The sequence below is a fragment of the Danio rerio genome, chromosome 13 (genome assembly GCF_049306965.1).
Source record: "Danio rerio strain Tuebingen ecotype United States chromosome 13, GRCz12tu, whole genome shotgun sequence".
Classification (NCBI taxonomy): Eukaryota; Metazoa; Chordata; class Actinopteri; order Cypriniformes; family Danionidae; genus Danio; species Danio rerio.
This window is the reverse complement of record NC_133188.1, coordinates 52,442,886-52,460,887: the sequence shown is the minus strand read 5'-3', so window position 1 is coordinate 52,460,887 and position 18,002 is coordinate 52,442,886. Positions and strand designations below refer to the sequence as shown.

At 33.9% G+C, this 18,002-nt stretch overlaps 1 protein-coding gene across 2 annotated transcripts in view; it reads right to left on the bottom strand.

Moving 5' to 3' along the window:
- Positions 1 to 2,780: 2,780 nt before the first annotated feature.
- The window catches only part of mymx (myomixer), a 116,134-nt gene continuing 100,912 nt past the window's right edge, over positions 2,781 to 18,002 (bottom strand). The window contains exons 25-33 of one of the 2 annotated variants that reach the window (XR_012388946.1): positions 17,338 to 17,394; positions 17,175 to 17,255; positions 16,937 to 17,023; positions 16,685 to 16,776; positions 16,425 to 16,510; positions 15,752 to 15,991; positions 10,987 to 11,082; positions 8,234 to 8,725; positions 2,781 to 4,840 (exon numbers count right to left, since the gene is read on the bottom strand). Coding sequence is in view for 1 of the 2 variants with exons in the window: in XM_005173026.6 (XP_005173083.3) it covers positions 8,502 to 8,725; positions 10,987 to 11,082; positions 15,752 to 15,991; positions 16,425 to 16,510; positions 16,685 to 16,776; positions 16,937 to 17,023; positions 17,175 to 17,255; positions 17,338 to 17,394 (963 nt within the window). In the remaining variant the exon portion in view is untranslated. Of the gene's footprint in view, positions 4,841 to 8,233; positions 8,726 to 10,986; positions 11,083 to 15,751; positions 15,992 to 16,424; positions 16,511 to 16,684; positions 16,777 to 16,936; positions 17,024 to 17,174; positions 17,256 to 17,337; positions 17,395 to 18,002 lie in introns of those variants that run through there. The other variant, XM_005173026.6, reaches the window with a different exon arrangement.

The window sequence follows — 18,002 nt, the reverse complement described above, 5'->3', positions numbered from 1 at the left end:
CACATGTGTTGTGGGCTGCAGGCTTTACACTTTCACGTGTCGAGAGTAATTAGCAGGTTATTTAGTTTAACATTTAACATTTATAACATTTATTAAAATAATCAAATAATTTTGAAAAAAAGTTTCAAGAACTTTCACAATACACACTCATCTGTGGTCGTTAAAATGCCTCCCGCTGGACACAAAAAATAAAAAATAATAAATCACAGAAGAAGAGAATATAAATCTGCTTTAAAGAGAATTTTGCTCTACTGCACTGTAAAACAATATTAATGAATATTTTTTTTCTGTATTTTTGGAAATAATTAATTTTTTATGCTTTTGAATAATAATAATAATAATAATAATAATAATAATAATAAATAATAATAATAATAATAATAGTAATAATAAAAATAAATAAATGAAAATAAAAATAAATATAAAAATATAGTATAAAATAAAATAAATAAAATGAAAATAATAAATACAAATATCAAAATAAATATAAATAAAAATAAATAAATAAAATTGTTATATATATATATATATATATATATATATATATATATATATATATATATATATATATATATATATATATATATATAAACACACACACACACACACACACACACACACATACATACATATATATACATATACACACACACATATACACATATATATACAGGGCTCGAAATAGCGACCATTTTGGTCGCATATGCGCCCGAAATTTAAGCTATGCGACCTCATAATATATATTGGGAGCATTCGTGCGACTGAATATTTAGGTTGGAGTGCGACCTGTTTTTTTTTTTTTTCTAAAAACGTGCTGAATAGCTCTTCCCTGCCGCTATATTGGTTCATATTAGCTGTCAATCACTCAAGACTTTCCGCTGTCAGATGACAGGGAGGGAGCTTTTGGATGGCTCTGCAGCAAGCACCACTTGTGTGAGCTTTTGTTACCGCGGGGAATGCAAACTGCTGAAGAGTGAAAAGTACACTGAATCTCGATGCGTTGCATGCGCTGCGTGTTCAGCCAACACAATCTCACGGCAATTCGTAACTTTTTCATACGTTTCCTCGTGAGATCAGGCTGCAACAGCGCAAATGTCCGCTAAAACACCATCGCCAAAGAAGCTTGCCTTTACTGAGTTTACTGATGCGGTTTACAACAAGGAACAGTATTGCGACGGTGGTTATTGGGAGAATCCTGCTCTGCCCCCCTCATATTGGGCCGGCTGACTCGCATGCTTTTCCACAAACACAGAAAAAAGAAATTTAGCGCGTAATGAAGCTGAGCATTAAAACGACAAGAACCGAAACCAAAACTTTTAAAAGTGAGAATTTTTCTCCTTTCTTTTGTCCGTTCTTTCTTGAGGTGTATATTATTTTTCTATTTAATTATTGATGACTGCTTTGCACCTTTCAGCATCGAATTGAATGATTTATTATAATATTTTGTTTGTTTTGTAGCAGAAATAGGCTAGTATTTATTAAATTGACATGCATATAAAAACAGCAGTACAAAATAAATATTTCTTACTGCAATGTTTCATTTGTGTTTGATGCAAACCATCAATTTATTTTCCATAGAGTAACAGCAGGACTTTATATAGCAGATAACTTACATTAAAGCACATTCAAGGCAGCATGATGATGAGAAATGTAATTCATTGTTAGTATTATTGTCATCATCGTCATCATTAATATTTTATAATTATTCAAAATTAATTTTGGAAATATTGCACAAATATTAAATCATCACAGCATTAGTTAGATAATTGTTTCTGGGTTTTGTTAGTCCCAAATGATGCTGTTTTCAAATACAATAAATCCCTTAATATACAACTTGTCAATATCATTAATTTTTGGTGGGTGCTCCTAAATTTTTTCTGGTGCTCCTAAATTTTTTCTGGTGCTCCTAAATGTTTCAGGTTGGGAGCACCAGTGCTACCAAGTAGGAAAGTTAATTTCGAGCCCTGATATATATATATATATATATATATATATATATATATATATATATATATATATATATATATATATATATATATATATATGAGAAACATGTACTGAGCTGAGGTTCGAACCAGCGACCTTCTTGCTGTGAGGCAACAGCACTACCTACTGCGCCTCAGTTCATGTTTATATATATATACATATATACATATATATATATATATATATACATATATATATATATATATATATACATATATATATATATATATATATATATATACATACATATATATATATATATACATACATATATACATACATACATACATATATATATATACATACATATATATATATGTATGTATATATATATATATATGTATGTATATATATATATGTATGTATATATATATATATGTATGTATATATATATATGTATGTATATATATATATATACATACATATATATATATATACATACATATATATATATATATATATATATATATATATATATATATATATATATATATATATATATATATATATATATATATATATATATATATATATATATATATATGTATACAGGATATGGCGACGTAGTGAATATATATTAGACACACACTTTTTTTTAAATCAACATTTTCCTATTGGCAATAAAATACATTTATGACATTTAATATAAAAACAATGTTGTGTGTAAACTATTATTCAAGATTAGTTCTGCAAGATTATTTTGGACACCCTTAAATCCCATGACTTAAAAGAAGATCGCCAGTGCAGCATTTCTGCTCTGCAAAGTGTACAAACAACACAACACAAATGCCGTATGTGCTCATTCACACTGCTGTAATCTTTATAAAACGACAGAACTTAAAAATACTTTAAAAATAAAGGAACATATCAAATGTCTTCCATTGTGAATCGTCTAAAACAATGCATAAAAAGTGGTGTAAAAAAGGTCAAACATTCATGTCACCATAAAATCACAAAACATCCCTTATAATACAGAGAAAACATCCTTCTGAAATTCACACTGCATTGACTTACATACAAAAAGATTAAATACACGAATGTTTAGTCTGGAAATGCACGTTTAAAGGAAAGTTAACCCCAAAAGTAAATCAGATACTGTCAACAATGAGAATAAACAGACAGTATTTTTCATTTTTGGGCCACACACACAACGCAAAGCAGGAAAAACAATAACATATGTGCCAAAACCTCAGGAAAACTAAACAACGACTACACACAGATGAAAATACATTGCAATCCAGGCCAAAAAGCAGAACGTACATCAAGCAAAAACATGGAATAAGGCTGGAATAATAATGAAGACATTAGATATAACAAATTCTCACATCAGTAGATTGATAAAGCAGTGTTTGATCATTACATCCACAGCAAACCTTACAACACATCAGCCAAACAAGCACATTTCAGCATGACTTAAAGAGACAGTACACATAAAGAGGAGCATTTCCTCACACTCGAGTGGTTGTAAAAGTTTCTGTCTTCTGCTGAACACAAAAGAAGATATTCTGAAGAATGTTGGGGGAACAAAACATCCATAGTCAGGACAAGAAATACACTGGAAGTCAATGTCTGCTTTACCCCTAATACAGGGATGTCCAAACTCGAGAGGGGTCTGGATGCAGACCTGGTGCAGTGCAATCTGGGCTGCATCCAATGCTTTTTAATGGGCTCACCTAACCCCACCCATTACAGTGACGTCACTCGCTCCATTTGAGTGCATTGTGTCTGACATTGCATCGCTGAGTGATGCAATCTCAGCTTGCATCATAAAGGCTGCATCCAGATACTTTTGCCAAACTCGGTCCTGGAGGGCCGGTGTCCTGGAGAGTTTAGCTCCAACTTGCTTCAACACACCTGCCTGGACGTTTCTAGTAACCTAGAAAGAGCTTGATTAGCTGGCTCAGGTGTGTTTAATTGGGGCTGAAACTAAAATGTGAAGGACACCGGCCCTCCAGGACCGAGTTTAGACACCCCTGCCCTAGTAAATCTTCAATTGTGTTCAACGGAAGAAAGAAACAGTTTAGAGTAAATTTTAAGGTGAACTGTCCCTTTAAGAGAAACTTAATGCATGAATGAACCGTGATTTTTCATTTACTCACCCTCGTGTTCTCAAACAGCTTTCCTCTGTCCTTGTTTAGCTCAGTTTCTGAAGCACTTTCTGCCATCTTAATTAAACACACCTGAAGCAGATCATGAAGGATTACTGCAGAGCTCCAGGTGTGATGATGGAGCAGGGCTGTGTCTCAAATCGCCCACTACACCCTAAATCAGGGGTGCCCAAACTTGGCCCTGGAGGGCCGGTGATTTGCAAAGATTAGTTCCAACCCCAATCTGACACACCTGGGCTAGCTAATCAAGCTCTTACTAGGCGTACTTGAATCATCCATGCAGGTGTTTTGAGGCAGGTTGAAGCTGAAATCTGCAGGACACCTGCCCCCCGGGACCAAATTTGGACACCCCTGCCTTAAATAGTGGACTATTTAAGGGTGCATCCATCTGTAGTGGTGTCCGAAACTATAGTGGACATTCTGAAGTGCACTTCATCGATCCCACAATGCACTACAGGGTTATGGACGGTGTGTATATTGTATAATATACAACATTTCTGACCAAAAACAGAGAAAAATGTGGGTCATTTGAAACAAACAACCCCTTCTCTTTCCTTTTCTTTTCAAGATTTAGAATTTTTATATATCTTAAAAAACAAACAAACATTTTTTTCTCTGTTTTTGGTCAAAAAGTTTGCATTTTTGATGAAACCTATCAGCATTCAAGTTGTGATAAACCATGAACACAGAATAAAATGCGTAGTCTCTTATTCACCAGGGGTCACCACAGCGGAATGAACCGCCAACTATTCCAGCATATGTTTTACACAGCAGATGCCCTTTCAGCTGCAACCCAGTACTGGGAAACACCCATACATTCTCACATTCACACACACTCATACACTACGGTCAGTTTAGTTCATCCAATTCCCCTATAGCGCATGTGTTTGGACTGTGGGGGAAAACGGAGCATCCGGAAACCCACACCAACACGAGGAGAACATGCAAACTCCACACATAAATGCCAACTGATTGTAATAAACTAAGTTAATCATGTTACAACTTAATTTTTTGAGTTACACAAGCTGTTTTAAGTCAACACAGCCATATCACCCTGCAGCCCAAGACCAGTTACTCACTGAAGCTAAGCAGGGCTGAGCCTGGTCAGTATCTGGATGGGAGACCACATGGGAAAACTAGGTTGCTTCTGGAAGTGGTGTTAGTGAGGCCAGAAGGTGGCGCTCAACCTGAGGTCTGTGTGAGTCCTAATGCCCCAGTATAGTGAAGGGGACACTACACTGTCAGTGAGCGCCGTTTTTCAGATGAGGCGTTAAACCAAGGTCCCGATTGAAAATCCCATGGCACTTCTCGTAAAAAAAAACCCCTGTTGTCTTGGCTAAATGACCTTCAAATCAAACTGAATTGTCTCTATCACTGTCTCTCCACTCCACCAAATGGCTGCCATAGCATCATCCAAGTGGATGCTGCACACTGGTGGTGGTGTAGAGAGACCCCCCACCCCCGCCCCCCATTAAGTCAGTTTAATGCAAGTTTATAACTTGAAAGTAGACATTAGTTAAAAAACAGTATTTTTTTACAGTGCAGCAGAAAATATTCATATTTAGTTAAAAATTGCATCAAAAATGTTGACAATGGCTGGCAACTTAAATGTTTGGTGAGGAAAGAGTATGAGGGTGTGAGGGTGAGTAAATGGTGGCATAATTAGTCTGATATAAAAAGTGGAAATAGTAAATATCACACAGTTTGCAGCAACACACACATATAAAAAGCTGATTTATGGAAATGTATGCAAATTACAAATATAACATTTGCTTTTTTACATTTATGATTGGGAGATTTTAAATATATATATATATATATATATATATATATATATATATATATATATATATTTCAAAATATTCTAGTCTGTTTCATAACTTCTTCAACCATTGTAATTATATATAATTATATACAGTTGAGGTCAGAATTATTAGCCCCCCTATGGACTTTATCTTTTTTAAATATTTCCGAAATAATGTTTAACAGAGCAGGGAAATTTTCACAGTATGTCTGATAATATTTTTTCTTCTGGAGAAAGTCTTATTTGTTTTATTTCTGCAAGAATAAAAGCAGTTTTTAATTTTTTTAAAAAACATTTTAAGGTCAATATTATTAGCCCCTTTAAGCTATATATTTTTCGATAGTCTACAGAACAAACCATCGATATACAATAACTAGCCTAATTACCCTAACCTGCCTAGTTACCCTAATTAACCTCGTTAAGTCTTTAAATGTCACTTTAAGCTGTATAGAAGTGTCTTGAAAAATATTATTTACTGTCATCAAGGCAAAGATAAAATAACTCAGCATACAGTAAATTAATCATACAGTAAACTAGTATGTTTAGAAATGTGCTGAAAAAAACCCTCTCCATTGAACAGACATTGGGGAAAAATAAACAGGGGAGCTAATAATTCTAGCTTTAACTGTATGTTCATATATATTAGCTATAATCTTATATGTCTGTTAATACATGGCATCATATGAACATATTTGCTTTTATCTAATATATTTGATATGCACATGTTTGTTATTGCAATGATTAAAAACAATAAATGAAATATCCATTTTGCCATATTTTTTGTTTATGCCATAATTTACTTGTTTATGTGAAATAAAATTGAACGTGTATGTCAAATACAGTCCAAGTCTGTATTATTAGCCCACTTGTGCATTGTATTCCCCAATTTCTGTTTAATGGAGAGAAGATTTCATCAACACATTTCTAAGCATAATAGTTTTAATAACTCATTTCAAATAATCTTTGCCATGATGACAGTAAATAATATTAGACTAGATATTCTTCAAGACCCTTCTAAACAGCTTAAAGTGACATTTAAAGGCTTAATTGGGGTAAAGTTAGGGTAGTTAGGCAAGTCATTGTATAACAGTGGTTTGTTCTGTAGACGATCCAAAACAAACTTAAAGGGGGGTTGTAAGAGCCAGTTATGCATAATTCATTTGTGATAAAAATTTAGTTAAAAAAGTAAAAACATGGTGAAAATAGATGTTAAATATAATAAGAATGCATTGTGATTGTATTATCTAAAATGCATAATTTAATAATTGATACAATTTAAAAACTTTTACTGGTATTTTGGCTTCCGGCAGTAATACATCATGAGGTCTTTAGTTCATACGTTTAAGTCGGATTGCAGTTATGGATGTTGGAAGCAACACAGTTTTTTGAGCGAGCTACAGTATATCGAGTCTATTGTACTCTTGTATTCAGGCCCGGATTGGCCAATCGGGAGGACCGGGAGAGTTCCCGGTGGGCTGATCTGTTTTTTGGCTACAAGGGCTGGTGTTTCTAGCTGCTTGCACTCTCAGCCGTCGCACTTTTTTTTCATTTATTTATTTATTTGACCATAGCCTCACTCTTTTTATTTATTATTTTGCCACAGCTCCGCCCCATGAACAAAATACAGCCTTCAATCCGGCCACAAAAGTGTAACACCACCATTGTGGTCCAGTGGTCAGCACGTTGCGTTACGACGTGTTCGATCCTCACCTGAGTAATTCTCTTTTTTTCTTTTCTTTTTTATTGTTAAGACATATAAAACTGTAAGGTTGTTGAACATTTGAAGTTCTAAAGCAGCTGTTTTCTTCAAAAAGACGTGATAGTGTCATTAGAAAATGAATTTGAAATGACCTTATTTTAATATAGTCGTGAACGGAGGTGGGCTAGTCTAAGGCTTGAAACTCCAGGGCTGAAAAGGAGTCCCACTCCGGCCCTGCTTGTATTTTTGTTGGCATTTCTTCAGTAAACCCTTTTTAAAAGAAGATTTGGTCTTTCTCGCGTATTTTAAAATACTGGTTGTTGGAATAGAAGCTGCAAAAGGTGGTACATAGATATGCACGAAAGGTGTGCCACTACAGGGATAATAATATTGAGTTTAAAATGGCTTTAAACAATTAAAAACTGCTTTTATTCTAGCCGAAATAAAACAATTAAGACTTTCTCTAGAAGAAAAAATATTATTGGAAATACTGTGAAAAATCTCCCAGAGATGGGTTGTGGCTGGAAGGGTATCCGCTGCGTAAAAACATGCTGGATAAGTTGGCGGTTCATTCCGTGGTGGTGACCCCAGATTAATAAAAGGACTAAACCGACAAGAAAATGACTGAATGAATACTGTGAAAAATTCCTGAATCTGTTCAACATCATTTGGGAAATATTTAACAAATAAAACAAAATTCACAGCAGGGCGAATAATTCTGACTTCAACTGTATGTGATTAGCACATATTTCCATATATCAGACGTCTAAATGGGCAACCACACAAGATCTCATTTACTGTAAAAGCACAAAAAGCATTGTTTCTCCAATCTCATCCATAAATAAGAGTTCTTGAGAATGAAGTGTTGAACGTGTGTCCTGCACATGTCCGTCAGATCAGAGCATCACTCCTTCATCCCGAAGAACTTCCTGAGGACGGATCTGTTTCTGTGTCGGGGGAGACTGGAGTAGCTGGTGATGGGCAAATCAGAGCATGATTCCTTTCTGTTTTTACAGATCACCGGTGACGTCTCTCGCTCACCGATGAATAAAGTAACAGAGTAGCTGGAGCTGCTGTTCTCCATGCGGCCTGCAGGAGGCGCCACAGGCTTGATCCTCTGATACGTGGCTGCGTGTGGAGACATTCAAAAGCTGTTATGGATGTGAATTCTGCACAATGCTTCCTATAAAGCACAGACAGCATTCCTGTAGGTCCTAATTCTCAAAATGCATTAACAGGATTGCATGTTTGATGGGCACACATCATTTCACAGCTATATCATTCACTTTTAATGAAACTGTCTGGTAAATGCATTGATGTGAATGCAATGTAAGAAGATTATATTATTACAAAACACTGATTAATAAAAAAGACCTGTCTATGTGGTTAATAAAATAAATAAATAAAATAAATAAATAAATAAATAAATAAATAAATAAATAAATAAATAAATAAATAAATAAATAAACAAATAAAGCCTGAAATTATTCAAACCCCTGGCAAATTCTGAATTAAAGTTATTTTTATTTTTATTTTATTTTTTAGTTTGTCTTTGACCCTAAATGACACAGGCTTCTCACAAAAGATAATAAGACAATGTTCAAGAGGCATCATTATGCGAAAAAAAATATTCTCAGCTACTTTTTTTTTTTTTTTTTTACATTTGAACAAGAACTTTAAGTCAAAATTTGCCAGGAGTATGAATAATTCCTGGTTTGACTATATACAGTTGAAAGCAGAAGTGTAGATACGCTGTATAAAAAGGCACATAACCATTTAAAAAAGTCAGATGTTAATGGGACTAAACTTTTTCTCTTTTAGGTAAGTTAGGATTGTCAGATGTGTTTCTGTTATGCTTGACAGCAGAATAATGAGAGAGATATTCTTTGAGAAATTGTTATAATTTTTCTTGAAAGTCAAGTTTACATACAATAAGATTATTCTTCCTCTGAAAAAGCTCAGATGATGATGTCAAAGTTTTGGAAGTTTCTGATTGGCTAATTGACAACATTTGAGTTAATTGGAGGCACAACTGTAGAACAGTATTACAGGAAAACCTCAAACACACTGCTGCCTTGTGTGACAACATGGGAAAATCAACAAGCCAGAATTTAAAAAAAAAGCCAGATTACAATTAGCTGAATTACACAGGGAAAATTTTTTTCTGGAGACATGTCCTGTGGTCTGATGGAACTAAGATTGAACTGTTTGGCCATAATGACCAGTGTTACATTTGGAGGACAAAGGGGGAAAGCTTACAAGCCTAGAAACACCATCCCAACTGTGAAGTATGTTGGCGGCAGCATCATGTTGTGGGGCTGTTTTGCTGCAGGTCCACTTCACAGCATAGATGGCATCATGAAGAAAGAACATTATGTAGAAATACTGAAGCAACATCTCAAGACATCAGCCAGGAAACTAAAACTTGGCCACAAATGGGTCTTCCAAACAGACCATGACCCTAAGCATACTGCCAAATTAGTTCAAATGTGCTTTAAAGGCAACAGAGTGAATGTTTTGGAGTGGCCATCACAAAGCCCTGATCTCAATCCTATAGAAAATTTGTAGGCAGAGTTGCAAAAGCTTGTGCGAGCAAGACAGCCAACAAATCTGACTCAGTTACAGCAATTCTGTCAGGAGGAACGGGCCAAAACTCCTGCAAACTATTGTGAGACGCTTGTGGAAGGATACCCAAAACATTTGACCAAAGTTATACAGTTTAAAAGCAAAGCTAAACAAATACCAAGGAAATGTGTGCAAACGTTCGACTGTCTAGAAATTAATAAAACATTCTCAAAATAATTCTCTCATTATACTGGCATTTAGCAAACATAAAGTCCTAACGGACCTAAAATAGTAAATGTTTAGTATGATTTATAATCAGACATTTTTTAAGAAATGGTTATGTATATATATATATATATATATATTGTATGAGTGATTCTAGAATTTGCTATTATTTTTATCTATCTATCTATCTATCTATCTATCTATCTATCTATCTATCTATCTATCTATCTATCTATCTATCTATCTATCTATCTATCTATCTATCTATCTATCTATCTATCTATCTATCTATCTATCTATCTATCTATCTATCTATCTATCAAAAAGCAGAACAATCAGCAAAGCATGGTAGAAAAAGCATGTGACTTGCTCTAAGTGATGCCACTACCTGTGGTGGGAAACTTTGGAAGACATTAAGGTCATTATTACATGAGTCATTATTCTTCTCTCCCTAATTTGCACAAAATATTCAGTATACACCAATTGTGGTGTGCCTCACATTCTCAGAACAGAAAAGCACATTCAGTGTGATTGGCCCCTAAGGCTGTATTGTGTGTGTGTGTGTGTGTGTGTGTGTGTGTGTGTGTGAGTGTGTGTACCTGAGGTAAATGAGTGTGAGCGTCTCTTTCCAACCGCCCAGTCCTGAACAGTGGACATGGAGGACAGATTCTGTCTCAGAGACTCAAAGTCATCGTCTACAGAGAGAAACACACAGAACATGAATCATTCGGCCTCTGCAGACAGCAGACGTGAGTAACAAACACTGCAGGTGACAAATAATGTGGGAAAACTGCAGTAATAGTGCTGAAAGCAGACAGATGAGAGAGTATGGAGCTTAAAACCTGACCAAACAATCTCAATTTGATTTGTTTTTATTCAATCATTTTCCTTCGGCTTAGTCTTTATTTCAGAGGTCACCACAGCGGAATGGACCAACAACTATTAACCAGCACGTTTTTTTTGCTGCAAATGCCCTTACAGCCGGAATCCAGAACTGGGAAACACCCATACACTCTCATTCACACACAGACTCAATACTCTACGGCTAGTTTATTCAATTCACCTACAGCTCATGTGTTTGAACTGTGGTGGAAACCGGAGAGAACCTGCAAACTCCACACAGAAATGCCAACTGACCCAGCCGGGACTCGAATCAGCAACCATCTTGCTGTGAGGCGACCGTGCTACCCGCTGAGCCACTGTGCCACCCCTTGTTTTCATTCAAAATATTAATAATTGAAATTAAACAAAATTAATTTCATACTTCACATGTTATATCACTCATAATCACTGCATTACACTGCAATCGGTAAATGTACATACCCACTGCACATATACATCTGTAAATGTATAATATATATCTACAGATCTATCTGTAATTCCTGTTTATAGCAAATAACAAGCTGCATATGATCTATTTTCATATCCCCGATTATTAATAGCAACCTGCACATATTTTCATCTATTTGTAAATCTCTGATTCCAGTTAATACGACTTGTATATTGTGTTCATATCACATCCATCTGTAAATATCACCATAGTTTTTCAATAATTGCACTTTAAAAATTACAGCTATATCCTGCATGTGCTGCTGTTGCACTCCTGGTTAAACCTGAACAGCATTTCAGTGCCTTGTACATGTGTAACGACAATAAAGTTTAATCAAATCAAATCTAATCTAAAATATAACTGAATATCTCTAAAAGAGAGTCCTCTACTGCCCTCTGATGGACATCTACACTTGCTCATTATTTATATATTACCTATATTGGTGGTGAATGTTGAGGATGACACTCTGAAACTGTCAAACGTAAAGCTAAATTTATCTCAAGCATGCTTTTAAATAGACTATAATAGCGTATTTTAATTAGATATTAATAAACTTTGTTTTTTACTGGACCACATTAATAATTTAATGTGCATAATTTAAAAAAAAATACAGTCAAAGAAAAGTAATACATGAAAGCTATTATGGATCTAAATTTATGCACATTTATTATAATTTATGTACTTTATACTTAAATAAATACTTACACTTCTGTAAAAAAAAAAAAACAATGAAGGCATTATGAAACATGATATTATAATGAGTATATGTAAATTAATGACACTAATTTATAGAAATCAGTCAAAAGAGTAAAGGACAGCATTAGAATATTATTCATTCATTTTCGGCTTAGTCCTTTTATTAATCAGGGGAATGAACTGCCAACTTATCCAGCAACACATTACTGGGAAACATCCATACACACTAGGGATGGGAAGATTAACCGATATGTATCGATACGCGGTCATGCGCGTGCACGATGCGAGTGCATCGGTTGAGCAGCAGAGGATGAATGAAATTTTGGAAGCAAATCGAGATGCATCGGTTTTTGCAAGATGCATCGGTTTTTCCAAGATACAGCTTATATTTTTAATATAGAATGTATTTTTTATTTATTAGCAAGTGTTGTCAACCTGTTTTTGGCGCATAATTTAATCGACCTACATAAAGTAAGCCTTAGCAACGGACTTGCGGATGTATACACTTACACTACAACTCAGTGTATCAGGTGTGCGGATGAAGCTAGTGGTGCGCCCTCAGAAAGCGCGAAAAGCAAAACAAACATTTTATTCCAATTATTTATTATTGCAAAATGTGCCGCGCATCTGTAAAATACTCGGGCAGTACGACTAATCTGATATCTCACTTGAAGCGGCGCCTCGGTGTTGTTGTGAAAGCCTCTTCCAGTGTTCCTGCATCCCCGGCTTCCTGCTCTGCTTCAACTGTAGCTACCAGCTCCAAAAGTGGTGAGAAAAACATTGAAAGTTTTCTCCATGCGCAACAGTTCTGCTCGCTCTACGCCAAAAACAAATGCTATTGCATTGTTCATCTGCAAAGATATTCAGCCTAGTGTCACGGAGAACGAAGGTTTTAAACACCTCCTCCTGTTAATTTTTATTTATTAATATTTTTATCAGCCTGTTGTTTACAGTGACAGTGATGTTTCAAAGCAGCATAACACTGCTAGTTCACGACCTTAAGTTTTGAATATTCAGTGGCAAAATATATCTTTGTAAAACTTGTTTTCATAGTTGAAAAGTTAAATCACAATTCTTGTTGTGCAATGGTAAACCTTTATGTTGAAAGAGTGCAAATATATACATATTTTTTAATATATATTGCACTTATACATTCTGTTTATCTTGAAAATACTTAAATAATATGTGCTATAGGTTCTAAAATGGCCCTCTACTGTAAACTGACACTCTGGCTCTGAGAGAAAAGCCAGTTTGTAAAAAAAGTCTTGGTTTTACTTGGTTAAAAATAATCAAACTCATTCAATGGCACAGCATCCTCTTTCACATCATCTCATAAACTTGATCTAATAAGTTAGTGCTGAATTATCGCATTGTATCGTGATATGGGTGTGAATCGTATCGTGTTGCATCGCAATATGTCACAAATGTATCGCTAATATATCGGATCGTATTCTTTGTATCAAGATGCGTATCGGATCGGCATTATAGCTTAGATGCCCAACCCTAATACACACTCTTTCACACACATACACTACAGTCAATTTAGCTTATTAAATTCTCCTATAACACAGGTGTTGGGACTGTGGCAGAGCACCCGGAGGAAACACACTCCAACAGGGAGAACATGCAAACTCCACATAGAAATGCTAACTGACCCAGCCGGGGCTCAAATCAGCGACCTTCTTACTGTGAGGTGATCGTGCGAACCATTGCGCCACTGTGACGCCCTAAATAATATTATATATTTATCTAATGCTAATATTATAGATGCAGCCTTGGTGAGCTTAAAAATAATTGCATAATTTATCAAAATATATTTATCTAAATAAATGGAATAATTCATCTAAATAGGTATCTTAGATAAATTAGTTTTTTAATGAATTAAATTGAAACTGAATTTTTGTGAATTTTTTTGTTTTAATTGCTTAATTAAACTGTTTTAATTGCTTGATTGTTCTAATATTTTATTTTATTTTTATATATTTTCCTTTATTAGTCTGTTTAAAAAATAAATAAAATTAAATAAAATAAAAATTCCGGTCTGTTCATAAGTTGCAACAAGATAAAATTTTATTAAATATAAAAAAGAAATAAAATAAAGAAATTTAATTAAGCAAAACAATATTATATAATATAAAATAAAATAAAAAAACCCACTTCACTGTTGTATTTTGCTTTATCAGACTGTTCATAAAATAAAATACAAAAAAAATATTAAATACAAAATAAATTAAATTATATACAAAATATATAAAATATTATATAATAATAATAATAATAAAAAAAAAATAAAACATAAAATAAATATAAATGAAATAAAATGAAAATTAAATATAAAATTCCACTTCACTGTTGTTTCAATTTTGCTACTCATTGCTTGGTAAAAGTATCATTTACGTATTTTTTTTCATTGTCAAACTGTTCATTAAAAAAATAATACTAAAAATAATTAAGGTGAAATTAAAAAAACAATTGTCTGTTCATAAACTGCAAAAAGATACAACTTAATTAAATAAAAAATTAACTAAATTAAGAAATTTAATAAAATAAAAAAACTAAACAAAACTATAATATAGAAAAAAATAAAATATGAAATCCACTTCACTGTTGTATTTTCCTGTATCAGACTGTTCATAAACTAAAATAAAATTCCAGTCTATTCATAAACTGCAATAAGATAGAAAAAAAAAATTAACAAACAATGAAATAAAACAAAGAAATAAAATAAAACTAAATTAAAACAAAATAAAATAATATAAAATAAAATAAAAATTCCACTTTATGGTCGTATTTTCCTTTATCAGTCTGTTCACAAAATCAAATCAAATAAAAATGCCAAAGTCTGTTCATAAACTGCAATGAAATTAAACAAAAAATAAATCAAATGTAATACAATAAAAAATAAAAAATAAAATAAAATGAATTAATATAATATTAAATAAAATTTCCACTGTTGTCTCAATTTTGCCACTCATTGCTTGGTAAATTATCATATTAGCATATTTTCCATTATCAGTCTGTTTATAAATAAAATTAAATAAAAAAATAAAATAAAATAAAAATTCTAGTCTGATTGTAAACCGCAATAAAATGTAATAAAATTAAACAAATTAATATTATATTAAATAAAATTAAAATTCCACTTTAACTGTTAAAATTATCTGGAAACAGACAAAATCTCCCCTTATTACTGTAAGTAATACAGTATGGTAATAGGCAAGTTTATTTATATAGCACATTTCATACACAATGCTAATTCAAAGTGTTAAAACAGGTTTTAAATAAATAAAAATGATTTAAAAAGCATTAGTGTAGTGAATGCTAATAATGAATCTTACCACAATGTGCAGCATCAGAGCAGGAGTTGAAGGACAGATCCTGATGGTGGTCAGTGGTGTGGACGATGATCTCTTTGGTTCGGCCTGAGGTTTGCTGACTCTGTGCTAAAACGGTGGTGCTGACATAATTCCTCACGGAGCAGAGACATTTATCTGCACACTGACAGCCGGAGATAGCAGGAGAATATCTGGAGAGCGTTGCTGAAGAGCCGTGATGTCCCGATACACAATCACCAGAGGCTGCAGAGAGACAGAGGAGGTTTTAAGATGACTAAATGTGCAGTATGTAGAATTAACACCTAGTGGTTGAACTGGGTATTGCAGTCTAAATTCACAATATTGGAGGTTTTTTTTTTTAGAGGTGTACCCTGACACTGAAAATGACTTGAAAAATACAGTGTATTTCACCAAGGCAACCTGAAGTGCTGAAACATAACTGGGTAAACTTGCATTGGGCTGGTTACAGAGACCAAACCAAAAACAGCCATTCTGACACGTAACACACATTTTCAAAACTGAATAACTGACTTCAGCATAGTTTTCCAGATTCACTTAGGATGGTTTTTAGGATGCCATTTCTATACTTTAGAAGAGTCAAAAATGTCCTTCCAGCACCTTTAAATGTAGAATGAAAACTTATTGAAAGACAAGCAAATGAATAGTGATACAATACCGGTGTGTGCTTGGATTCTCAAGATCCATTTCTTCATCATAAAGCGGGAGGAGGCACTGAGCAGATATTCAGATCCATCACGCAATCTAAAAGAAAACAGAGAAATAAGGCACCCCTGCTCTAATCTAACTGATCTACACACGTCTTCTCACAGTGTATCACCGAAAGGGTAGTTTCAATACCCTCCAAGGAAATGACAAAAACAAAAATAATTTCACAATGGGTGAATTAGACCAACTTTTTAGCTGTTGGTCATGTACCTCAAGCTGAAGCAGTTGGGTTTTTTGGTGTACTCTGGCGACGGCTCACACACCGCTCCAATTAGGTTGAGAGGAAGGCTGGTCACACAGCTCTATAAGGACACAAATACAGCGTCTAACATCCTGAACCACTATTAAATGTAATTTGATCACAATTCAGCCTTATAAATATAACTAATGATGTCGGTTTGCAATAAAGGAACAAACCACTTTCTTTTTAGCTGCAAAGCCTTGAAAGTCTTTAAGCTTTACCTTGAGTGTATCCTTCCTGTCCTGATAGAAACACATTGTGTGTTTGTACAGCACAGCATGATAGGAGCTCCACGCTCTGCATGGTGCCTAAATAAAGTACATTTAGCTTATTAGTTACATAAAGAGAAACCCTAAAATAACCAGGACTCAAGAAAAAGCATGCAGCCACTGACACTAAATGCTCATTTGTTTTGGTCTGTGAGCAAGAATGATCTGTAATTACATGTATGATGTTTACCTTCTTTCCACCAAGCTGTAGTTTGTGCTTCCTCTCCAGTGTTCCTTCCATAGATGGAAGTTCAAGTTCTTGTCTTCCACTCTAAAAAAATGTAATGAAATTATTAATAATTAAAACTCATTGGCTTTGTTCTGATGTGGTCTTCAATTAGATTTCAGCTTACTTGTTTATCAGAGTCATCTAATCCCATATGAACTGACAGAAGGCTCATGGATTGGTCCTGAGACAAAAGAGGACATTAATAGATTAAAAACAAACATTATCAAAAGCATGAATAAATAAGTAGAGGAATAACTCCATTCACTCTCTTCTCTTGGGAAGATGCAACTTTAGCTTTTAGTGATAATACAACAAAACCAAGAGTATTTAATTATGTATTCATTCTACTCCCACCAAAAATGATGGGAAACGTAGCCTGTTACATCATGAAATAGCTAACATTCTTCATATACAGCACCCATAATCAATGCAAACTAAGTTGTACAATAAATAAACACTATTCTTCATCTAACACACAACTCTAACTCTATTATTCTATGCCTATTAACGTGAATTACAGTACTGAAGGCAGAACAAGTCAACTGTTTAAAACAGGGATGCTAACGACAGGTTCTGGAGGGCCAATGTTTATCTTCAACGTGACTTAACACACTTCCCGTAAGTCTAGGGATGCACTGATATGGAAATGTTGATAGCCGATATTTCTTTACATATATATAATAATATTAATAATTTGAGCAAAATTACAAAAACAATCTGAAAACAAATGAAATAGACATCTGAAATTCCTGACAGATCATTTTCTTATCAAGCCTAATAACAACAACT